Source organism: Lissotriton helveticus, chromosome 11 (genome assembly GCF_964261635.1).
Source record: "Lissotriton helveticus chromosome 11, aLisHel1.1, whole genome shotgun sequence".
Taxonomy (NCBI): Eukaryota; Metazoa; Chordata; class Amphibia; order Caudata; family Salamandridae; genus Lissotriton; species Lissotriton helveticus.
The window spans coordinates 1057742758-1057769098 of NC_136072.1; the positions used below are offsets into that span (position 1 = coordinate 1057742758).

The 26341-nt window shown below is 44.7% G+C and overlaps 1 protein-coding gene across 2 annotated transcripts in view; it reads left to right on the forward strand.

Moving 5' to 3' along the window:
- Window positions 1-26341, forward strand: part of KNTC1 (kinetochore associated 1) — a 913665-nt gene that overhangs the window by 797819 nt on the left and 89505 nt on the right. For both annotated transcript variants that reach the window (XM_078667574.1, XM_078667573.1), the window contains exon 60: window positions 5242-5371. In XM_078667574.1, coding sequence (XP_078523700.1) covers window positions 5242-5371 — 130 coding nt within the window. The remainder of the gene's footprint in view (window positions 1-5241; window positions 5372-26341) is intronic.

The following is a 26341-nucleotide window of genomic DNA, read 5'->3' on the forward strand; positions in this document are numbered from 1 at the left end:
AAGCAACCTCAACGTGGTTGTGGACGTGGTAACCGCCGTGGCGGTCCCGGGGGACACTGGCAAGGTCAGCCCACACTCTCCCCGCAGCATCTGCCTCAAAATCCTCCTAGTCCGAATTTTCAGGCCCATTCGAAGCCAGTGGAGGACAGGGTTCGCCATCACCTCCTTCACTGGCGCTTGATCACATCGGACAGCTGGGTGCTGCAAATCGTCTGAAGGAGCTACTCCCTCCCCTTCGAGGCGACCCCTCCAGCCATGCCACCGCAGCACCACTGCACGTCGGGGAATCGCTTGCGACTTCTCCAGGAGGAAGTTACGGCCCTCTTGGCCAAGGGAGCCGTCCAACGCTTTCCTGGGCCAGAAGTAGGACGTGGTTGCTATTCCCACTACTTTCTGGTACCCAGGAAGGGCAAAGGAGGCCTACGCCCTATCTTGGACCTACGGAGCGTCAACGGCTTACTCTGGAAGGAGATGTTCAAGATGCTGACTTTGGCTCAGGTCCTAGCTGTCCTGGACCCAGAAGACTGGATGTTAGCGTTGGACTTGCAGGACGCATATTTCCACATCCCCGTCCTGCCGGCGTTACCTGCAGTTCACGGTAGGCCACAAGCATGTTCAGTTTACTGTGCTCCCCTTCGGCCTTACCAGCGCACCACGGGTGTTCACGAAAGTGATGGTGGTGGTCGCAGCTCATCTGCGCAGATTAGGGGTTTCAGTCTTCTCGTATCTCGACGATTGGTTGTTGAAGACGGGCTTGCCCCAGAAAGTCGTCTCCCACCTTCAGACTACGGCAGACCTCCTGCACTCACTGGGGTTCTCCATCAACGTGCCAAAGTCACACCTGTGCCCCTCTCAAAAGCTCCTTTACATCGGAGCGGTTCTGGATTCAGAGCAGTTTCGAGTTTAGTGTTGATGGATGCGTCCCTCCTGGGATGTGGGGGAGAGAGAGATCAGAGGCCTTTGGTCTCCGGCGGAGTCCAGGCTCCACATCCACCTTCTGGAGCTGTTGGCGATTCGTCTTTCACTCAAAGCATTCCTTCCCTCTGTCCGGGGAAGAGTAGTGCAGGTCTTCATGGACAACACTACCACCATGTCAGGGCTCGACAAATCCACTTGCCTGCTCGCATTTGCGAGGGAGAATGGATGAGGACGAGCTATTTTTAGGTCCTACTCGCCCTTTCTGGCGAGTAGGAAATCAAACTAACTTTTGTCTTCCGTCTTTAAAAACAGAGCAAAAGTGACAAGATAACACGATTTAAAGGCATTTTTATTGCTCACAAAGGAAATGAGCAATAAACATGCCTTTAAATCATGTTATCTTGTCACTTTTGCTCCGTTTTTAGAGACGGAGGTCAAGTGGGTTGGAGTCAGGTCGAGGGGATTTTCCATGGTACTAGACCTGCAGGACTAGTACCATTTTTCGGATTTGTCGAGCCCTGCATGTGGTACTGCAGAAAACAAGGCGGGGTTGGGTTGTGGACCCTATGTCAAGAGGCCCTCCACCTCTGGACATGGCTGGAACATCAGGGCATATCCTTGGTGGTTCAACACCTGACAGGTTCCCTCAACACCAGGGCGGACCAACTCTGCCACAGGTGCATGATGGATCACGAGTGGCGTCTTCACTCAGAGGTGGTACAAGGACTCTATCAACAGTGGGGAGAGCCTTGGTTAGATCTATTCGCCTCCAAAGAGAACGCGCAATGTTAGCAATTCTGCGCGTTTGAATTGCCAAGGCGACACTTGCTCGGCGAGCGGAGTTGCAGTCTTCTATACACCTTTCCATCTATGCCACTTCTTCCTAGAGTGCTGAAGAAGATCAGGCGCGACTGGCCCCAAGTCATTCTTGTGGCTCTGGATTGGGCACAAAGAGTCTGGGATCCCAAGCTGCTATACTTTGCCACCAATCCTCTGATCAAACTGCCTCTTCGGGAGGAACTTCTGTCGGAGGAGCAGGGGACGGTCCTCCACCCGAACCTGTCCAGCCTCCACCTCCTTGCGTGGAGATTGAGTGGCAGCAGTTGATGTTGTTTGACCTGTCTCCCAAAGTCTGAAGTTATCTTGGCAGCCAGCCTTCCCTCCACTAAGACGATATACGCCTGTAGATGGAACTGATTTGTGGCATGGTGCGCAGCAAAGGCTATGGATCCCTCTATCTGAGTATCTCTTGTTCCTCCTTTCTTTGGCCCAACCAAGCTCTGCTATGTACATTATTAAGGGCTACCATTCGCCCATTTCACCCTTTCTTAGGCTTCCTGATCAGCCTTCTCTTTTTAAGTCCCCTGTTGTAAATCGATTCCTTAAGGGAATTACTCATCTTTTTCCTCCTGTTCCCTTCGTAATGCCCCAGTTGGATTTGAACTTGGTTCTTACGTTTATGTGCGCTCCCTTTGAGCTGCTACATAACTGTGCCCTCAGGCTTCTGACTTTAAAAACTGCCTTTCTGGTGGCCATCACCTCTGCACACAGGGTGAGTGACCTCCAAGCTTTTTCTTCAAAGCCTCCTTTTCTGACTGTCCATCCGGACAAGGTTGTCCTCAGAACACGTCCATCCTTCCTTCCCAAAGTGGTCACTTTGCCCACCTTCTTTCCGCCTCTGCATCCCTCCAAAGAGGAAGAGAGGCTCGCACCATCTGGTTCCAAAACGTGCGCTTTCATTTTATTTCGCACAAAGCAATTCCGGGTGGAAGACCAGCTCTTTGTTGGCTACATCGGCACCAAAAAAGGTCGGGCCATGCACAAACAGACCATCTATAGATGGGTTGTTTTGGGCATTGAGGCTTGCTACTCCTTGGCAAAGAAGGAGCCTCATGTAGGGCTACCTGCCCATTCCACCAAGGCGACAGCAGCTACCACTGTCAGGCAGCTATGTGGGTGTCGCTGCACATGTTCACCAGACACTACTGCCTGGACAGCCAAGTCCGGAGAGACTGCTTCTTTGGCCGTTCGGTTCTCCAGGATTTTCTGGTGTGAACTTGGTTCGCAGACTCACCCCTGGGGTTGGTATTGCTCAGGTATCTATTCTAAGGTAAGGCATCTATAACTAACTGTTAATTTCAGATGATCATGTTGCTTACCTTCGGTAACGATATATCTGTAAGAAACAGGTTAGTTCCTTACTGTCCCAACCATCCTCCCCGTTCTGCGAATTGACTTCTAGTGTTAAGGATTTGCTTTCAGGGCCCTAGTTTTGTGCACCAGTGGTCAGTGTCTTGTATGGCTCTGCGCTTCTGGCTTGGAAGGTCATGTACCGAACTGACGTCAGTGCGCGAGGGCGGCGTCTAAATAACTACCACTACGTCATCCCGGCGTCCACGACACCAACGACAAACGCAGAGCCTACAAACGCCACCTTTCGACATGCAGAGGTACTGCTGATTAAAAACCTTCTGGATCCAGTCTGACACCTGGGGGTAATTCTAAGGTAAGGAATCTATAACTAACCTATGTTTCTTACAGATATATCGTTACCGAAGGTAAGTAACTTGTTCTTCTCATCTCCCCACTGGGACTTGAATCTTGTCCTTACTTACCTTATGTGTGCTCCCTTCGAGCTACTACATAATTGTCCTCTTCTCACTTTGAAGACCGTTTTCCTGCTTGCCATCACCTCTGCACGCAGGATGAGTGAGCTTCAGGCTTTTTCTTTTAAGCCTCCTTTTCTTGCAGTTCATCCGGACAAAGTGGTCCTTCGCACTAGGCTCACTTTTCTGCCAAAAGTGGTTACCTTTTTCCACATAGGTCAGACCACATTGCCCACCTTATTCTCGCCTATGTACCCCTCCAAAGAGGAGGAGAGACTCCACCGTCTGGAACGTGCGCTGTCCTTCTACCTTGACCGCACAAAAGATTTCCGGGTGGACGATCAACTCTTTGTGGGTTATGGGGGCACCAAGAAAGGTCTAACGTGCAAAAATGTACCATCTCTCGATGGGTTGTCCTATGCATTAAGATTTGCTATTCTTAGGCAAAAAAGCAACCTCCAGTAGGACTGCGCGCCCACTCTAGTAGGACCACGGCAGCCTTTACTGCTTTTCGACCTGGAGTTCCGCTGCTTGACATCTGCCAGGCAGCCAAGTGGGCATCCCTGCACACGTTCACAAAATATTACTGCTTGGATAGCCAAGTCCAGAGAGACGGCTTTTTTGGCCGTTCTGTTCTACAGAACTTTTTGTTGTGAACTTAGTTCGCTGACCCTTCTCCGGGGTTGGCATTGCTGGGGTATCTATTCTAAGGTAAGGAATCTAGAACTAATAGTCTTTCAGATGGATGAGTTACTTACCTTTGGTAACAATGTATCTGTAAAAGACATACATTATTTATAGATTCCTTACCGCCCCACCCATCCTCCCCGTTCTGCAAACTGACTTCTAGGGATAGGGACTCCCTTCCAGGGCCCTAGTTATGTGCACCAGTGGTCAGTGTCTTGCATGGCTCTGCGCTTCTGGCATGGAAAGTCGTGTCAGAATGGACGTCAGCGCGCAGGGGCGGCATCTAAGTAGACACCGCAACGTCATCCTGGTGACACTGATGACGGACGTGGCGTCGACCGACGCCACCTACCGACACTCAGGGGTACTGCTACAGAAAAATTCTCCAGATCCAGTCTGATGCCTGGGGGTAATTCTAAGGTAAAGAATCTCTGACTAATGTATTTCTCTTACAGATACATCGTTACTGAAGATAAGTAAGTTGTTCTATAGGTAAGCAGTTTTTACTTTGCGGTGTTCACTGAGGCTAAGAAAGACAAGACAGTGCAGAAAAGGACTTTGTCCACTTGGATAGTCCTCTGCATTAGGATATGCTACATACTAGCCAAGATGCAGCTTCCAGAAGGACTGAGGCCCATTCCACCAGGACCAAAGCTGCTACCACTCCACTTGGCGTTAGTGCATATGGTCACAAAGCGACCAGCGATGTTCTTCCAAAACCCATGTTGAAGCATTAAAAAATCACATTTCCACTCTTCTACTTAGATTTTCATCCACTCCTTGAAACCAGAAGATTAACTGATCACTGACACATTGCCCCTTCATACTTGAGGCCATTCTAAAATAAGAACGGGTGGCTACGATTGATGTGTTTATAGATCATTCTTCTGATTTAAAGAGCATTCTGTTCCACATGAGATGCATGCTGTCACTCTTGTTTGCATTCCCTTGGGTTATTTTCAAACTCCATATGCATACTTGTTCTTATTCCTTGCTGTTTTGTAATTATGGTTATTATTTTTTGTTACAGATGTCCTGTTTTAGTTGATTTGGACCTAATTGGAATTGCAAGGCAGTATGCACAGTTAAATCTGCCAGCTTTTACATTAGGATGTTTGCTGTTAATTCCAAACTCTGAGAAGAAAGAGCAGCAAATTCAGGTACTTCAGCTGAATTGAGTACTGACATATGATTATTAGGTTTCCCCTTCATATAGATTTTTCTTTGCACCTTCACTTTTCTAAGAGTAACGTTGCAGTGTGTAACCACACATTTGAAGCAAAAGCAATAGGGCTATGAATGCCAGATGCATCCCTCACAAGTTGAAATTCAGAAAATTACAATTTCTTAGTGAGAAAGTTTGACACAAAATGTTGATGCATTTTCTGAGTGATGGCAACTTTTTGCTCCTGACTTTTTGTGTGGAAGGATTTGCAATCTAACAAATTGCAGAATGATATATTTACTGTCCTCGTGTGGAAAGTATCTAAAGCAGAGATAACAATACAGTGCTCTTCTCAAAGATGCTTTTTAAAACCGATTCCTTAGCTTGTGAATCTCCTTTAGAATTGTTTATCTTGGCAGTGAAGATCTTCTCTGTGAAAAACAATGTGCCGCTTCCGTCTGCCTCGCTGAGTAATGCGGCACGTTGTTTTTCACGGAGAAGACCTTCACTGCTAAGATAAACGAACCTAATTGACAATAGCCCAGACATTCTCACGCCGCTCCTCCACACAGCAGTGCTTATAAAGCGTTCCCATGACTTGATGAATCTACAGGATTGACACTTGTTGGACGATGAAGCAAATCCTTGGTTACTCACCAGACTGTGTGCATTGAGACCCACAGCAGAAGACCCTACTCACCCTTTTGCATTAGGGTCGAAATGTCGACACCCCTGAATAGGTCTACTCCCTACATTGACCCCCTACACCGATTAAGGAAATGTACTGTACTTGATTGTGTATACAGGGGTAGGCCTGAATTTCTAAAGGGAGACCATTCAATCTATGCTTGATCCCTTATGCTATGATTTATTTGAATTACCCTCTTGATGTAACCCAATTTTCCTTTCTTTTCTATTCTTCACATGAGCACTAACTTTCACACACCCCCCTTCTCCTTGATGATAACCTTGTGGACATAACAAAACGTATATCATGCCTTTGAATTTCTGATGTAATTTGATTTTGAAAAAACCCATCATGACTGAATAAATTGATCAAGATCAATCATTTGGAAGTGGCCTTTAACGTTATTGCTTATATCTTCATGTGCCTAAAATATTTGTATACTCATTTATTGGTATAGATTAGATTTCAAGTCAGAAAGAGTCTAGGACCACAGAACCAGACTCAGCGGGCCCGTGGGCGAGGCGGCCTCCGTGGTGGTTCTGGCATGCGGTTTAGTCCGCCCCTGCAACGTCCACCTCGAAGCCTTCCTAGTCTGAGCTTCAGGTCGCATCCCACGCCTGTGGGTGGCAGGATTCGCCATCACCTTCCCCATTGGCGTTCTGTCACTTCCGACAAGTGGGTGTTGCAGCTCATCTGGAGGGGCTACTCCCTCCCCTTCGAGTCTACAAGGCCATGCCACCTCAGTTCCACCGCATGTCGGTGGATCACTTTGCGCTTCTCTAACAGGACTTTACGGCCCTCTTGGCCAAGGGGGCCATCGAGCACGTTCCTGGTCCGGGAGTAGGTCATGGTTGTTATTCCCACTATTTTCTGGTCCCCAAGAAGGACAAAGCGGGCTTGCGCCCCATCTTGGACCTCAGGGACATCAATCGCTTACTCCGGAAGGAGAAGTTCAAGATGTTGACTCTGGCTCAGGTCTTGACTGCCCTCGACCCTGGAGACTGGATGGTAGCGTTGGACTTGCAGGACGCATATTTTCACATTCCACAGACCATCCCTTTGCCCACCCTCTTCCCGCCTCTGCATCCTTCAAAAGAGGAAGGGGGGCTCCACCGTCTGGAACCCAAATGTACGCTCTCGTTCTATATTAAGCGCACACAACAGTTCCGGGTGGATGATCAACTTTTTGTTTCCTACGTGGGCACCAAAAAATGTTGTGCCGTGCACAAATGGACAATCTCTCAGTGGGTCGTTCTCTGCATCAAAGCCTGTTACTTATTGGCTAAGAAGGAGCCTCCTGTGGGGCTGCGTGCCCATTCTATCAGGGCAACAGCAGCCACTACTGCCTTGGGACGCGGCATCCCCTTGCAGGACATCTGTCAGGCAACTACGTGGGTCTCGCTGCACATGTTTACCAAGCATTACTGCCTGGACAGCCAAGTCCAGAGAGACATCTACTTTGGCTGTTCTGTTCTCCGTGACTTTCTGGTGTGATCTTTGTTTGCAGACCCACCACCGGGGTTGGTACTGCTGGGGTATCTATTCTCAGGTAAGGAATCTATCACTAACGTGTCTCTTTCAGATGCACAAGTTACTATTTGTGTAACGAGACATCAGTTAGTGATAGATTCCTTACCTTCGAATATCCCCAGGCATCAGACTGAACCCGGAAAGTTTTCGTCAGCAGTACCCCTGCTCGTCGGAAGGTGGCGATGTGCGGCCCCGCGTCCGTCGCTGGCGTCGTAGGTGCCGAGATGACTTCATGGGGACTACTTATGTGCCACCCATGAGCGCTGATGTCCGTTCTGTACTCAACTTTTCATGCCAGGAATGCTGAGCCATGCAAGAAACTGACCACTGGTGCCATGAAACTAGGACCCTGAAAGGGATGACCTTAACCCTAGAAATCAGAACAGAACGGGGGGATGGGTGGGGCGGTAAGGAATCTATCACTAACTAATGTCTCTTACAGATATATCGTTACACAAGTAGTAACTTGTGCATCCCGAATGGCACCTTCATTCGGAGGTGGTGCAAGGTCTTTTTCAGCAGTGGGGAGGGCCTTCATTAGATCAGTGCGCCACCGAAGAAAATGTGCAATGTCCGCTGTTCTGCGCTTTGGCGTTTCCTGGCGGCATTCGCTCAGCGATGCTTTTTGTCGCGAGTGGAGTTGCGGCCTCCTGTACGCCTTTCCGCCTGTATCACTTCTACCCAGAGTGCTGAAGAAGATCAAGCGCGACTGGGCCCAAGTAATTCTTGTGGCTCCGGACTGGGCACGAAGAGTCTGGTACCCTGAGCTCTTGAGCATTTGGCCATCTATCCTCTGATCAGACTGCCTCTTCAGGAGGATCTTCTGTCACAGCAGCAGGGGACGGTCCTCCACCAGAAACTGTCCAGCCTCCACCCCCTTGGGTGGAGATTGAACTGCGACAGTTGACAGATTTCGACCTTCCTCCTGAAGTCTGTACCGTCATCTAGGCAGCCAGGCGTCTCTCCATGAAAACTCTATAAGCCTGTCTATGGAATACGTTTGTGGCATGGTGCCCAGTAAAGGCTGTGGATCCCCTCTCTGCCCTTTCTGGAGTTCTTTTGTTCATCCTTTCTTTGGCTCAGCAGGGCTCTGCTCTGGGTACTCTAAAAGGCTATCTTGTAGCTATTTCTGCTTTCCTTTGTCTACAAGATTAGCCCACTTTGTTCAAGTCCCCTATTGTAAACAGATATTTTAAGGGCATTATTCATCTTTCCTCCATTTGCTTTCATAATGCCCCAGTGGGACGCGATTTTCGTTTTAACTTATCTTATGTGTGCTCCCTTCTAGGCTCTTCACAACTGTCATGCTCTTTACCCTGAAAACTGCTTTTCTTGTTGCCATCCCCTCTGCTCACAGAGTGAGCGAGCTTCAGGCTCTTTCTTCTAAGCCGCCTTTCTTCTCTGTGCATCTGGACAAAGTGGTGCTTAGGACGAGACCCTTGTTCCTTCCTAAAGTGGTTACACCTTTTCACATTGGATAAACGATCACTTTGCCCACCTTTTTCACTCCTCTTCACTCTTCCAAGGAGAAAAAGAGACTCCACCGACTGGACCCGAAACATGTGCTGTATTTTTACCTTGATTGCACCAAAGATTTCCAGGTGGGTATTCAACTCTTCTTTGGCTATGTGGATGCCAAGAAAGGTCGGACTGTCCAAAAGCTCCCCATCTCCCGATGGGTTGTCCTTTGTATCAAAATCTGTTACACTTTAGCGAAAAAGGAACCTCCAGTGGGGCTGTGTGCTCATTCCACTAGGGCTACGGCAGCAACTAGGGCATTGGCATGTGGAGTCCCACTCCTTGACATCTTCCAGGCGACAACGTGGGCATCTATGCACACGTTTACCAGACATTACTGCCTGGACAGCCAAGTCCGGAGGGCGACTATTTTGCCCGTTCTGTCCTCCAGGACTTTCTGGTGTGAGCTTTGTTTGCAGACCCTCCTCCAGGGTTGTTATTGTTTGGATATCTATTCTAAGGTAAGAAATCTATGACTAACTGTCTCTGTTAGATGAACCAGTTACTTACCTTCGGTGACGATGTATCTGTAAGAGACCTAGGTTAGTTATAGATTCCCCAACACCCCACCCATCCTCCCCGCTCTGCGAACTGACTTCTAGGGATAGGGGCTTCCTTATAGGACCCTAGTTGTAGCGTACCAGTGGTCAGTGTCTTTCATGGCTCTGCGCTTCTGCCATGGAAAGTCATGTCAGAACTGATGTCAGCATGCAGGGGCAGCCTCTAAGTAGGCACTGCTACGTCATTTCGGCGACCATGATGCCGACGACGAACGCGTAGTCGGCCAAAGCCATCTCTCGATGTTCAGGAGTACTTCTGAGAAAAAATTCTCCTGACCTAGACTGATGCCATTGTTGTGTGGCGTTTAGAGCTCCGAGTGAATTTTCCCGATTCATGCCCTTATATAGGTACAATTCACGTTGCCCTTATATAGGCATAGAAATCAAGCCCTTATTTAGGCATAGCCCATGCTACTCAAATACAGGCATGGCTACTTCCACCCGTACCAAACGTCACAAGGATTTCTTGGAAAATCGGCTTAAGCAGTTAGGGAACTTCCCCTTGCTTGAATATTGATTTGTCCAAGAACTCATGTACTTTGCAAAGAACAACTATTCCCTAGGGTTTCTTTCCTGGCGTTCATATGCCCGACTTTACGTCAAACTATGGCATTCCTAAACACCTTCAAGGTACAAATATACCTTCACTTGCTCTAGCAAGACACGGTGGTTCGGAGCAGTTCGACTATCTACTTGCCCGACGCAGCTCGCTACAGCAAGTGCTGAAGGTAGCCAACTCTCCAGCTGACGCACTGATCAAGAGGCTGCCCTTCTCCTGCAGAGAATCCAGCTCCAGTGTTTCCAAGCTCCCCTTGCGCGGTGTTGGGAAATTGAGTCCCGAGACTGAGATACCAGATCTCCTTCATTCTAACTAAGGTATGAAACTGATTAGAACCTAGAGAAACCTTTGGTAGATCCTTGGCAAAGAAAAACTAAACCTACGCTACACAATACTTCTTCCCGCATAGTAGACTTAGGTTAGGTACATTGGGGTAGGCGTATTTTAGAAGCACAAGTTGAGTACTTTAGCGTGTATATTTATTTATGTATTTTTATATGGCTTAGAAACCATACACTGCTTTTACAGTATTATTTTATAATACTATTCTCGCTGTGCGCATTATATTTTGCAGTCTGCATTACGATTGTAGCAGTTCACTTTTCTTGTATGAGAAAGAAGACTGTTCAATAAACCTTTTTATTTAAAACGCCCGTCTCTATTTCTCTACAACTCTGTTGAAACGAAACATGCACGATTGACTGAGTGACATACTGTCGCAGGGTTTCTGTTCTCACACAGAACTGTGCACAGAGGAGTGGAAACTCGGCGAATTAGGGTGTCCCAAAACTCACCTTAGTACCCAACTCACCCCTTACCGAGCTAGCTACAGTGTCTCATTGGACATATCAAACTCCCAATGTTTAGACAAACCAGAACACGAACTTACTGTACCTCAGGGTACGTGGAACTCATGAACACTCTTTCGTTATATTATCATTACAAACCAGAACATGGAGTAAAGAAGACACATGTGCATTTGAAATGTTTATTTACTAATGCCGTCTTCTCAGGTGCAGTATCTTAGATAATACGAGTATACTTATTATCAGTAGCAAAATTACCAGCATAGTTACTAAGACATAAAAAGCGAATGGTGACAGCATGTTAACATACTGTAATGAATAAGAGTTAACCACACTTATATCTCATCCACCCTAACACATATATTATATTATTATCTAAGAAGGTCTCTTTGGGTTGTTTTAGGGCGGGCCCATACCTTAGTGTCCTAGCATGAAGGAATCACATCAGCATACACCAGCTCTCTCTGCATGTGCACCGCATCAAGTGTGTTCTATGTGCCTCGTGCAAAGCAATATCAATCCCGCCTGAAACCAGAGTTGGCAAAGGCTGCACTTGTGTTATGACTATGAAGGCGTAGAGATCAGACCTCATAACAATTCCATATCGTGTTGTTCCTGAAACTTCAGCACTCTTCGTGCAGACATAGTTTATTAAGCAAAGCTGATATCAGAGCAATAACATATTATTCTCACATAAACCACTGCAAACTACTAGGTTGAAAGCTAAGTCAACAATTAAGTGTCGTGTGCAGAAGTTGCAAGAAAGAAAAATGGCGTTTAAACCTCAAATGTACCTATGCTAACTTAACACGATATAAGGATATACAGGAGCTATATGACACCCCCCATGATCCGAGAACGGACTAAATTTGATAACAGAAGCACCATCACATGAGAGCAGAACTCAACAGTAAGCGAGAATGAATCAAAACTAAACTTTAAAAAGTAATGCTAAAAAATAGCCCAAAAATATAACGTGGCTCAAGCCAATAGGCAAAGAAAATAAAAAGTTCTTGACAAATAAGTCAATAAAATCAATGAAATGCTATTGATCAGCACGTCAATCCGAGGCAGTGTCTATGATAAAACTGTATATGAAAAGTAAGCAGCAACAGCCTCTAATAGGTAATCACTGTCCTCATCCGAAAATAGTTCAGCCATCCAATTTAAAAGATGAAAGGAACATACATGTTCTCCAAGCACCGGATCCTCTATAACCATCAGAGGACAGCTCGGTGGGTTTTCAAGAAAACTTTGTTCCAAGAAAGTCTGTGCTGCAGACAATATATCCCAGGGACCCATTAGTCCATGCGCCACTGCTAAGGCCATAATCCTCTCGTCAGAACAAACCAACTCGTGAGCAATGATAGGACTCATCAGCTGATTAAAATCGACGTCAGGAGAAACCGGTCCGCAGAGACACAAATCAATGGCCCAATGGAAATCACAGGTCAGGCAGTTAAATACAGGCTGGACACAGGTGAAGTAGGAGAATCGAAAAGATAATCCATATGCCGTGCTCAAAGTCGCCAGCGGCAGTGTGCCATAATATTCAAGCATGCGGTTGCGAAACCGCGTCAGTAGCTGTTGCGCGGGGTCTTGCACAGGAAGGACATCCATATTTAAAAAGACAAAAAAACACTAGTGCGCCAGCCGCTAATGCAAGTAAAAACGGGAACCCTCCAAACAAGGATGAAAAAATAGAATGGAAGAAAGCAGGGACGACTCCAAAAATCTTTTCAAATGAAGTCACGAGACCACTGCTAACAACTTTAAAAAAATGTGCAAGGCCTTTTGTGGAGGATGCGTTAAAGATAGTTCGAACCATAGCTCCGAAATGCAGAGGCAAATCAGTATTCAAAAGAGCCTGAACCTCTGTACGGGTGTTTGCAATGTGAAGCACGAAAGTTTCACGGGCCGAGCTCAAGGCCACCTCTTTCTGGGACAAAAGAGCCCTTATTCTTGCCATGCCGCTGAATTCTGCTCCCAAGGTTGGTATCTGTGGCCAGATGGAAGACTCCCTATGTTCACGTGTGGGAGGATAAAGCACATTTCTGCAGCAAATAACCCGCTCACTTACTGTAACTATGAAAGCTATACCTTTAATCAACCCACAACAGTTTTCATTATTGAGCATCAAATAACTACCATTCTCTAATAATTTAAACGTGGGGATGATAGCAGGAACTGGCGTGCCTTGTAAAACGCAAGCCATATTGGGTCGGTCCTTGTTGCATGAACCGTGTAACTGTATGTGTCTACACATTAAAGAATGATCTGGCGTCTCAGTGCACTCCTCCCCTGTTAGATAAACTTCCTGGTCATCCTTAAAACATCTGTATGTGTATGGGAGTGACCAGACTTCATGAAGGAAACCGCTACCTAAAGGTTCAGAACGACCTATTGGTACATATTTCATGCAATTTGAAAACTTATATAAAGCAAAAGGCAGCGTTATTAAACCGTGGATAAGCCACGTTGCAGCAGTGGCTTCAGCCACGGAAAAAGGTAAAGATTCTAACCTTTCAATATGTGACATAGAAAAGGAAGCATCACGCATTGAAAGTAAGCGTTGTTTGTCAGTCAAATTAAACGGTGCAAATAAAGAAGAAACGTTCATGTACCCCCAGGGAACTTTACCCATTTTTAGTGTTTGAAGGGTCCATGCAAACTGCATGATTGATCGTAATTGATTTTGACCATGGTATAATATTGACACTTCATCATGTACAATATCGAAGACTGACGACACAATATTATCCAAAGTATAAATTCTAGAGGAAAGCACATTAATGCTATTGTCAACAACTGCAAGCACTTTCTCAAGATTTGCTTGATCAATAGCTCTAAGGCGTGTAGCAGCCTCAATCTGTGATAGCTTCCAAATTTCATTGTAAACCCCATATAACCACCTTTTCGACCTGCCACTAGCCGGGCCTTTAATGAAATCATTCAAGTCCACTTCTGCATTTAGTTTAGAAAGGTGATTCTTAACTGCAGGTAAAGTTGAATGTTTCAGCCAGTTTTGACACAATTTGCCTACAGAATACGAGGTGACGGTATGACCTAAGTCAAAACGGGGATCAGATCTAACATTTTTAAAACCGTCAGTTAAATTCAAAAATCTATGTTGGCAAGAATCAGCACTACGGTGCCAAAGCAGCCAACCCTTAGGATTCACACTGGAAATGTTAAAGGAGGAATTAAGGAGTAGAGTCTGTAAGTCTCTAATGGACAACTGAGTAAAATTACTCCAACCATCATATTCCTCCAACTCCGGGAAAGAAGGAGCATTTAATTTTTTAGAAGTAGCCAATCCAAAGCATGTGGTCTGGGAAATTGTTTCATTCAGAAACAGCATATGATTCGGGATGAGACATGCACGGTGCAGAGCCTCAGTGCCTTGTACCTGCCAGGCCTTCGAACCCCAAACTGATTTAAGGTCTATTGTATCCTTCCATAACTCATAGCCTCCAGTAACTAATTGATCAAGGAAGGACTTGGAATACAACAATTTAGTATCGGTAAGTCTAACCTTGGACATTGGCATTTTTCGAAACCTAAAATAAAAGGACTCGGGATTGGACTGATTAAAGTCAGTGAAGTAAGAATACTTTCTCAGAAATGTTTCAGAACTCCCCTGATGAGGCGCTGGGCAATGTTCCCACTGAGTAAAGTTAACAGTATCCCTCCTGGATGATGTTTTGTGTAAGAAGTGATTGCCATAATGTTGGTAACAGAATAATTCACCATAATTAGCAGATTCTAAATATAAATCCTCAACATCAAATGCAGCATAGTATTGCAAATCAGAAAATAAACTTTCAACAGCATTGACATCCCAGTCATCAGAACGAATGTTTTGTTTCACCACATCCCCCATATTCACTCTAAGTACATTAGGGACATTAACGACTTCCGTTGGGCCATGAATCTGAAACCGAACTGCATCCCACACGATTCCATCAAGGACAGGCCATGCTGTGATGTTAACCAAAGTCAAGTCTCTTTTTAATCTGTGTGTAGAATGTGAAGAGGAAAGTGGGGTCAAAGTTCCATTTAAATGAGTAATGCAAGTTCTCTCCTCGACATAGTGTCCATTCCAAGTCCAAGGTAAACTGTAAAAAGGACCAGCCAAATGTATGTCCAAGGGGGTATCAAAAAATGTTTTTTAAACAGGCTAGCATAAACTGCAATTCGAGAGGGTTTCTTCGAGGCAAGGGAAGCAGAGTCAAATGAAAATCGGGATTCCGTGGCTAAACGAGCTTGCAGGTCAGGCATGGACAAATCAGTGGGGTAGGTATAGTCCAACTCATCAATGTTAGTTCCGGGTAAATTATTTAATAACGGACTGGAAACAGCAGGTAATTCGATGGCCACTTCAGGTTCAATATTAGAAGCAGTGGGCATAACTGAATTTCTCACAATGGAAGGACAGGAAACAGCCGGTGTCATGCTAAGAAGAATCGGCCACTCTGTGTATCTTGACATTGTCAATTGAAATAAACCTGTTTTCCTTACGACCAGGAAGCGGTGGTAAAATGACTGTTCTTGTGCCCTTCACTCCAACGACGGGAACCGGAGCTCGATAGGAAGGACCAAATTCTTTCTTGTTATCGATCTTCTCTCGAACCAGTTCGCCAACTTGGGGTAGCCAGCCAGCTACTGGGATCTGCAACGCATCATCCGACGTGGAGGGCAAATGTTCCTTTGCAAGACTGTCTCTGGTCTTTTGTAGATTCTGTAAAACATTGCAATGTTCATCTGCGTCAAAGGAAGTGGCGCGAACCACATAGTCTAGACCGTCAAGGTCAGGGACGTACATCTTGATGCCAAAGAGCATTTCGTATGGGGTCCGCCCACCCAGAGACCTTCTAGGGAGATTATTAAGAGCACGCTGCACGCCATAGAGGTGAGCCAGCCAGTTTCTGCCAGTGCCTATAACTCGGGCTGTCAAAGATTGCTTTAAATCACGGTTCATTCGCTCAACTACACTATTACCCTCAGGTCTGTAGGGAGACGAAAACTTGACTTGGACCCCCATCGAAGTCATGGCATCCTTATACGCCTTAGAGGCGAAAGCCGGACCCTGATCCGAATGGAAGGTACCACAGGCAAAAATCCCTATAAAGACACGCAAATCTCTAATGACAGTCCGTGAATCAGCGCTGCGATGTGGCCAAACCCACACAAAGCGTGTGCATGAGTCAACTGCTACTAAGATGTATTTATACGCAGTATCAGATGAAAAAGGACCGCAGTGATCTAAATAAACACAACCTAACGGTTTATTAGAAATGTACAACTGAGTCTGTGGCGGACGCGTAGCAGTCGAAGGTTTAATCTGCTGGCATATGTCACAAAGAAGGACATAATCACGCGTCTGTTTGTACAGTCCCCGCCACCAGAAACGTTGTTGTAATTGAGTTACAGTGGCCGAGATTCCCGCATGCGCAGACGCCACACCTTCATGTGCCGCTGTAATCAAGTCTGCTCTGCGATCCGAGTTGGGAATCAGCCGTTCCCCAACGTCAGGAATTGTCACAAAAGGAACCTTTTCGGGACTTAAGTGGTATTTGTATTTCGAAGGGAATCCCGCAGGATGCTTACTTCCCTTCTCAGAGGCAGCAACTGCCGCCAAGATGTCGCTATCAATCTTGGTTTTTGACCTAGTAACCGCTGCAACTAAGTATGTAGATACTGCTGATTTCGCTGCTTCATCAGCAAGCGAGTTGCCAACAGCGTGAACTCCTACGCGCTGATGACCGAGAGTATGAATTACATAAACAAGCGGCAACAAAGCCTTAAGCTCTGCCACTCGAACCCAGATCATTTTATGTTTTATTGCGCTACCCTTGGAATCATGGAAATCATTTTGAATCCAAAAGAACAAGTTTTCATTGTAAGACTGGACACAGTAGTACGAATCACTTACAATCAGAGTAGTCACACTAGGATCTGCGTACTCCAACGCTAGTAAAAGAGCACGAAGCTCGGCCAATTGTGCAGTGCAATCGCCAAGGGGCAAGGTGTGTACTTCCCTGGAAATGAACTCATCGTTCAACATAGCACCCACCACAATAGCACATGCGGAAACGTAGGCATGTTTAGAGCCATGCGCAACCTGCGCTGACCCATCAGTGTAAATGATGCAATGGAAGTCCTCCAAAGGTCGCATAGCCAGAGGAGCAGGATGAACGAACTCATACTGCAAGTACTCTTGCGACTGTAAGGAAGCGTCAAAAATGAACGTGACATCCGTGGATGTCAATGACGCAGCCCACTGAATCCACCGAGGGTGCAAAGCTTTTGAATTCGGTACACTGGCTTTCGTGACTGCCTCCAAATGAGGACAGGGTGTTACCACTAACATGCGCTTCCCCTGCGACAGAGCTCGTTCTTTAAGAATCGCCATCTGTACAGCAGTTAAAACTTTCTCCACAGTGGGAAACCGCAATTCAGCCGAAGTGTACAAGTGTGACTTGTAAGCAATAGGCACTGTGTCTCCTTCATTAAAAGTCAGGTACGTGAAACCCACCGCCCCTGGGATTATTCTTATCACCAGGTTGGTGTGGTTATCACGAGTCAGTAAGTATTTAGAAGCGAGCAGATCAGCCTGCAAGGATCGCAAAATGGCTGAATGCTCAGGCAGCCAGCATGATTTTGAGAAAGTAGGTTGTATTAACGCATACAACGGCTTGACACGCTGGGCATATTCCGGAATGTATGTCCTTCCGAAATTCAAAAAGCCCAGTAAAGATTGTAATTTTTTCAGTGTTGTAGGAGCGCGCAATTGTGCGCACTTCTCTAAGAAGTGAGGAGCCAAACCTCTACCCTCATTGTTGAGCTCATAGCCCAAAAACAACACTGTGTGTTCAGCAATGTGCGATTTTGCAAAGTTAAATTTGTAACCCATGTCAGCGAAGTTGCAAATAACAGAATTTACACGACACAGATGCTCCCAAATATCGTCGTCTGTGAGATATATGTCATCCACATACAAAAAAGCATCAGGGTCGAGTGCCTCCAGAATAGAGACAATGCGAGCGGTAAATATACCAGGACTATTCTTATAGCCCATTGGAAGACGCCGGAATTTCCTGAAGGGTACAAGCGCCGTGATTCGGGTACGGGGTAAAACCACCCAACGCAGGCCAGTTAGTACCTGGAATCGAGAGTGGACCTAACCTCGCAGCGGACAAAGAGTGGGGGAGGGCGCCATCAAACCAAACGCGATGCTGCCAATGATCAATAGGTATTTCCAGTGCCCTGTACGGTGTATATTCAGCCGGGACAGCTGAGGCGGTGTAGGAGTGGAACAAACCAGAAGTTGCGTCCACAGCCGGAAACGTAACCCAAGAGTAAAACAACTCGTAAGGGAACGCCGGATCTGCACACACCACGAAAATCACAGCCATTCCATCCACCGGTACTTGGTACGTCTGAAGATGGTTGCGCACCGCCACGCGACTATGCTGCGCAATGGCCACCGCCGCCATGACAACACTGGAAACAAGAAAACACAAAGAATACTTTGTAGCACAACTGGGTAGTAATTCAAAGAAACCGTTTAAGAAAGAATCAAGCTTGAAAAAGACCTATTTCAAAAAATAGGTAGGTTTCACCGACACCCCGATTTCCGGAAACGGAGGTGAAGGGGTTAAGGTATGAACGATATACTACTCGAGTGTCATGATATAAGACCACCGAAAACGTTGGGCGCCATGTCGCAGGGTTTCTGTTCTCACACAGAACTGTGCACAGAGGAGTGGAACCTCGGCGAATTAGGGTGTCCCAAAACTCACCTTAGTACCCAACTCACCCCTTACCGAGCTAGCTACAGTGTCTCATTGGACATATCAAACTCCCAATGTTTAGACAAACCAGAACACGAACTTACTGTACCTCAGGGTACGTGGAACTCATGAACACTCTTTCGTTATATTATCATTACAAACCAGAACATGGAGTAAAGAAGACACATGTGCATTTGAAATGTTTATTTACTAATGCCGTCTTCTCAGGCGCAGTATCTTAGATAATACGAGTATACTTATTATCAGTAGCAAAATTACCAGCATAGTTACTAAGACATAAAAAGCGAATGGTGACAGCATGTTAACATACTGTAATGAATAAGAGTTAACCACACTTATATCTCATCCACCCTAACACATATATTATATTATTATCTAAGAAGGTCTCTTTGGGTTGTTTTAGGGCGGGCCCATACCTTAGTGTCCTAGCATGAAGGAATCACATCAGCATACACCAGCTCTCTCTGCATGTGCACCGCATCAAGTGTGTTCTATGTGCCTCGTGCAAAGCAATATCAATCCCGCCTGAAACCAGAGTTGGCAAAGGCTGCACTTGTGTTATGACTATGAAGGCGTAGAGATCAGACCTCATAACAATTCCATATCGTGTTGTTCCTGAAACTTCAGCACTCTTCGTGCAGACATAGTTTATTAAGCAAAGCTGATATCAGAGCAATAACATATTATTCTCACATAAACCACTGCAAACTACTAGGTTGAAAGCTAAGTCAACAATTAAGTGTCGTGTGCAGAAGTTGCAAGAAAGAAAAATGGCGTTTAAACCTCAAATGTACCTATGCTAACTTAACACGATATAAGGATATACAGGAGCTATATGACAATACTTATCTATTGTTTCTACAAATCTGAGAGATATATTTCTTATTCTTGGGAAACAAAGTTGTCATGTTTATGCGGTTGTCAGAAACTAATCCCTTCTAGTGAATTCGAGAAAGTTTCAAGTGACCTCTGAGCTGGCTTGCACTCACTCTTCAGTTTAGTATATTTGATAGAGACCTAGTCGACCTCAGTCTTACGTTTAATCTATAGGATATACTATTCCAATGCGCAGAGCCTATTGAATATAGGAACTACACTACATGGCGCCCAACGTTTGGTAAGGCACTAATTTAACGCTAAATACTAAAGTAACTCAGTCGTGCTTTTCTCACAGACCCCCTTTCCCATAAAATACTCCAATAGACGTCTGGAGTGGGTAAAGGGATAAAATATCCGCCATAGCGGAGTAGGACAAAATCCTATGTATTCGTTTTTGGTTTTTCAACGTTGAAGGATACAGTGTTCCAAAATATTGTGCACCTTATCTTTGTTTCCTGGAAAACTTGCTCTGCAACTTTCATTAAACAATGTCGAATAACGGCAACAGCACCGAGGCCGGTGGAGCTACAGACGAAAGCGCTGTACGAGCTGTTAGTGCATCAGGGCTTAATGAAGCCGACAACGATGATGCTATAGGCATTCCAGAAAATCTAAGGAGAGGCATCACTATGAAACTTATAAGAAATGGCCTATCAGCAGAAGGTGGTAGGGTAATTTTTGTGATTGAGGCACATGAATATCATCAGACAGAGGTATTCTATTCATGGATAGTCTTCCCTGAAGCAAATCCAGTAACTAAATTGTTTCACTTCTACAAAGAAGATGAACCTCCAACGGAATACATCCCTTTTGAGGATGTTGAAATTCCACAAACATACCAAGAGCATGCGCTCTGGTTTAAAGGCGCCCTAAATCATATAAATCATGTTACCAGGCTCGGTCCACTAGGTAGACCAGGAGCAACATGGCCGGTATTAGCCAGCTATACACCACATCCTGCCATTGAAGAAATGACAAATGAGAACTATTAGTTCAACTAAAGGAGCTAATTAAAATTCACAGACAATTGGTCCAGTATGTCATGCGGACTCTTACAACCCAACCGGCAATTAGGATTCTGCAACACACCCCTTACCAGGGTAACACAAATAAAATTACACCACAGACTAAACAATCAGTCATTGGTAAATTACCCACAAAACGGGAACAAATTCCATTCTGGATAGCTCAAAAAATTACTCAAATCGAGGCACTATTTCCTGATACCACCCCTCATGAGAAACACAGAATTCTAACAATCTGTTTACCAATGGGAATTGCACCACATCTGGAGGACTGCGACACTTGGGGTACAGTCTTTGCTGCAATATACACCAAAACACATGGTGGTCCGTCAATGGCGGTAATACCAGATGTCCTGAAAAAGATTCAAAAAGAATACGGGGAAGAGCCTGCTTCAAATCTAGGTATGAAATTACTGAAGGATTTCAAACAGGTCTCAACAATATTAGCTAATATTAAAGGTGAAGCAGCATCAGTGGCGATCCGCCAAAGGTTAAGAGAATATGATGTAACTGAGCAACCTCCGGAACTAGCCAGAATAATTGAAAAATCCTATGAAGAACTAGGTAGAGACAGTTTGGGTGGTAAACCAGTGAAACCACAACTGACTGAAAGTCCTGAAAAGGTCTTTATTAAAAACACTCCTACTCCTCCCAAGAAGAAGTGGTAGAACACTAAACAAACTTCTAAAGAGAAGCGTTCTCAATCCCGAGGTAGGTCTCCTCAAAAGGAGCCCTCTGAAAGGAAGTATAACCTCGGGAATAGGGATAATTTGAGAAAACTTGATAGATATCGAGATACTGATACACGTTCCTCTCGTACCTTTCAGACTTCATCACAGAAATCCGAAAGAAGAGGACGGTCAGAACACAAGGAAGAATGCGTGAAGTCCAAAGCCGATCAACACGTTCCAAAAAATAAGAAAACTCAATTCACCAAAAAGAAGGCAGCAGGTCTAAAAATCAGACATGCCGAAGATTGTGAGGACACAACTCAAGAACGGGGAATGGGCTCAAATAATGTTGGACAGCGCAGCAGAAGTCACCATAGCTCGCAAGAACTTGAAGGATCATATGGAGACAGTGGACTTGAATGAGTATATCCAAGTTGAAACAGCAGGCACCAGGGTTAGTGGCCCACATAAGTTATATGAAGTAACACTCCGGATGGAGGGGGACATAACTAGAAAAATAAGAGCACTCTTTTGGGAGAAGCTCTCTCAGGGTTATGACATCCTTCTAGCTGAACAAGACTGGCCACCTGTATTTGTCAGGGAGCATCCACATTGCGAAAACATCATTATGTCAGCTTTCTCCAACCATATTCCAGTTCATTTAAAATACACTTTTGCCAGGTAATGGGCATTAGTCCAAGCTTCAGCAGTTTACAAAAATCATGTAGGATGGGATGAGGATTCTCCTCAACATAAAATCCAGTTAAAAAATCAACCAACTGCACAAAGGCAGTATCCAGTTAAGCACAAAGCTAAAAAAACAGGTCAGGGAGATATTACCAAGGGGTGATTGAAACATGCACCTCGTCTCCAAACCAGACAATACAAATCGTCTAGTTTTGGATTACAGACATCTAAACTCTTGTTGCAAAATGTTTGCAGTACAAAATGCACACAGTGCAGCACCAATGAATGACATTGTGCGTAAAAAAAATTAAACCGCATTACATATTTCTAACAGTTTCTTCTGTCAAAACATTGCACATGAAAGTAGGTATTTGACTGCTTTCTCAATTATGGGGACACAGTGTCAATTTTGTTGTCTCCCCCAGGGATTCAAGAATAGTCCAGGGTTATTTTCAGCCAGAGTAACAGAGTTACTACAAACCTATGAAGATGAGGCATTATCACATGTCGATGACATCTATCTAACAGACGATGACTTGGATAGGCACTTGAACAGGGTGAACCCCATAATATTGGGCTTCGCCTCTGAAGGGTACAAATTCAATTTTAAGAAATCAAGAATTGCCCACCTCAACATACTTTTCCTAGGATATGAGTTATCAAGTGAAGGCAAAAACCTGGCAGCCAACTTTTTAGAAAAGTGTATGCTACTCCAACCTCCTAAAAAGCTGAAAAACTTAGTCAATTCTAGGTTTCCTAAATTTCAGAAGAACATACATTCTAAATTACGCAGAAAGCGTTAAACCTCTCTACGACCGAATCAAACCTGATTTTTAAACAGTTAATTCGACTAAAAACACAGAAATTTTGCGTTCAGTCAAAACAGACATGTTAGCAACAAAACGTTTGCAGACACACGTAAACGTATGCAACTTATTGATTCGAATCATTCCAGGAAGAAGCGGATTCACGTACCTAACCTTTAAGAAAGGAGAAAAAGTACCAATAGCTTACAAATCACACTTGTACAAACAAGCAGAAATGAAATTTACTTCAACAGAAAAAATTCTGACAACGGTTCAAACTGCAGTAGCAAAAGAGAGCCCTCGCACAGGGTAAGCGAATAATGGTTGTTACCCCTTTACCTGCCTTAAAGGCAGTGACGAAAGCGAGCATTCCGAATGCTAACGCTTTACATACGAGGTGGATACAATGGGTTAATTCTCTTGCTGCAACAGACATTGAATACGTTTTTGACCCATATTTGAAAACACAAGAATTTCTACAATATGAACAAGAATGTCCTATGCCTACTGAGATTCTGCCTCTAGAGCAGTATGAATGTATAATTTGTACTGACGGATCAGCACAACTCGGTACGTGGGGTAAACAAGCTTATAGTGCTGCATGCTCGATCGTTTAAGGTCGCTGGCACAATGGTAAATTCCGACCTATGGTCACTAAAACACAATCTCTAGGAGATTGTACAGCTCAGCGAGCTGAACTACAAGCATTCAAAATGGCGCTTGAAAATACTGATCATGAATTCCCCACCCTTATAATGTGCGATTCATATTATTGCGTTCAATCTTACAATGAATACTTGCAGAACTGGATTGAAAACGGTTTCAAAGATGCAAAAGGTGGCACAATCAAGCATAAGTTGCTTTGGGAACAAATAGTTCAGTTACGACAAGAACTACAAAAGGCGTTAACGTTGCAGGGAATTCATTGGCTGATGAAGCCGCGAAGACAGCTATGCAAACAGCTTCCGTAGCTGCAATCACTCGTTCAAAAACAATAATAGACAGCGAAATAATGATAGCTGTCAATGCTTCATGCAAAGGCAGCGGTGCAGCGTTGCCTAATAAATATCCACTCAAATATTCATACATAATTGACGCAAACTCCGTTCCTTTTGCTCGAATTCCTGGAGTGGGGGGATAGAGTAATTCCAAACAGGAAACGTAGAGTAGCTTTGATACACGAAGCACATTTGGGAGAGGGTCTGATACATCATGGGAGCTCTAAATCTATACTAGAATTTTAAAGAGAAGTACTGGTGGCCAGGGATGAATGGTCACATTCACACATTTACAATTAATTGCCTAGACTGCAAAAGAGATCCCAGCAGAGAACGCCGCCAGATACCTGACTACAGTGTAGCCAGCCCAGTACAGACACCGTTGTTAGACAGCATTAGACTTTCTACATGCAGACGTCCCTATGGACAATTGCGGTCTCACAAATATTAAGACAAGATTCATTTGGATGTGGCCTCAGCGCTCGGCTGACGCTCGAACTGTTATAAAAGATTGCGAGTCTTTATCGGCGCATACACAGTCGGCACGCTACATTCTGACCAGGGTCCTGCGTTTAGCTCTCGAGCTTACAAGGAGGCCATGGGCGTTGCATTGCGATACTCTAGTCCTTTCCATCCTGAGTGAAATTGGGTAAAAACGGGACATAAAGCAATCTATACCAGCTAGGGTATTAGGCTCGGGTGATGGGTGGGTCAAACATCTAATAAGTGTCCAACGTAGTCTTAACAATCTGCCAAGAACTTCTCTCGGGGGTATCACTCCATATAAAATCCTTTTTGGTACTAGAATGATTGTGCCAGACCTCGATTGTCACCCTTCAGTGATAGAACAAAAACCCTTTGATCTCAAAGACCGTTTGGCTGTTTTGCAGGACATAAATGAAACAAGATCCAGACAAAGTAACGTACACCTGAAGCCAACAACCACTGAAGAAAACCATCCGTCCCAGCAAGACCTGTCTGGATTCCAAAGATTGGGGATCTAGTCAGAGAAAATATCGCAGACAAGAAGGAATTTGGGCCTTCTTACAGACAACCAGTACCTGTCCTAGCCATCCACAGATCAAGAACAGTATTACTGCCGCCCCTTGCTGGTAAAAAGGAGAACGGTTTTGTGTCCATCAACCTTGTAAAACCACATCATGTGGCCAATCATAAGCAGTAGGCCAAGTGGACTCTAAAGATGTAGCAGACGCCCGAATCCGGCTACTATCTAAGAAGTTCAAACTGAGAGTCATCACCTTTGAAGAATCTGCAGTGCGAAAAGGACTATGCAACAAAGCCATGGAACTTGTACCTCTTGAGACCCAACTAACAGTTCGTCAAGAAACCCCTGTCGACAATGAAATAGCATCTGACTGTACAAATGTAACCAGTGATCGAGTGGTTCCAATGATTTCAACGAATCCTGATGCAATCCCTACAATTGACAGAACTGCCTCTGGCTATTTCATTAACTTTGATACATTTTCCGAGGATCCCAGAGAACCTAAAACGACGCCAGCTGAAAAAACCTTTAAAGAACAAGCAACCGAACTTTTTCATCAACTGGAAAAGACTTATCTGGTTTCACCATGGATTGAACTTTGGATTGTGTTGGGTGTACTTTTTCTTCTACTTTGGTTGACTCTTGATTTTACTTTGAGAATGCTGATAAATGGATGATATGTTAAAAAGGACACATCAAGTAAGAACATCAACTTACTCCTCAAGCCACACAAATCATCTCATCGTGAACAAAGAGACTTGTCATCAGTGAACATCACAGCCGTTCCTATACCTGATGGTATAGCTTGGGACAGAACTGAATATGACATTCTTGGTCCGACGGAGCTGTTGAAGATACTAGACCAAGTCAAGATTTCCTTGAGTGACTTTGTTTCATCAAGTACCTTTTCTGATGATTGGGACTTTAAGACTGTTAATAATATGATGTCAGACGTAGAAATGTCTGCAAAATTTACTAATCATGAATACTTAGAAGGTTAATCGGATTATGAACAAACGTACTGTTATAATCACTTTGGTCATCATTTCTTTCATAAATCTGCAAATCCTAGAAATGTATCAACTTATAACCAATTGGAACATTGTCCTATGCCACCAAAGGGTAGCTCAAAAACATTTTTGGGCATATTTCCATACTTTTCAGGGTATAATGTTTCAAATCCAGAATCATTTTACTTTAAAAATGTTAATAGGACAGGAATGAAAAGTATGTTGACAAACGCAAAGCAAATTTATTCTGCAGCCTTTTATGCTCAGCTGTCTACATTAGATTTTAACCTTTGGAAAGACACCATTGGGACAAACACTTTCTGGGGCACATAAGACTGGCAGGTGCAGGGATTAGAAGCTTTATTTAGAGCCTGCATCATCCCAGAGCAAATAATGTTTTTGAAT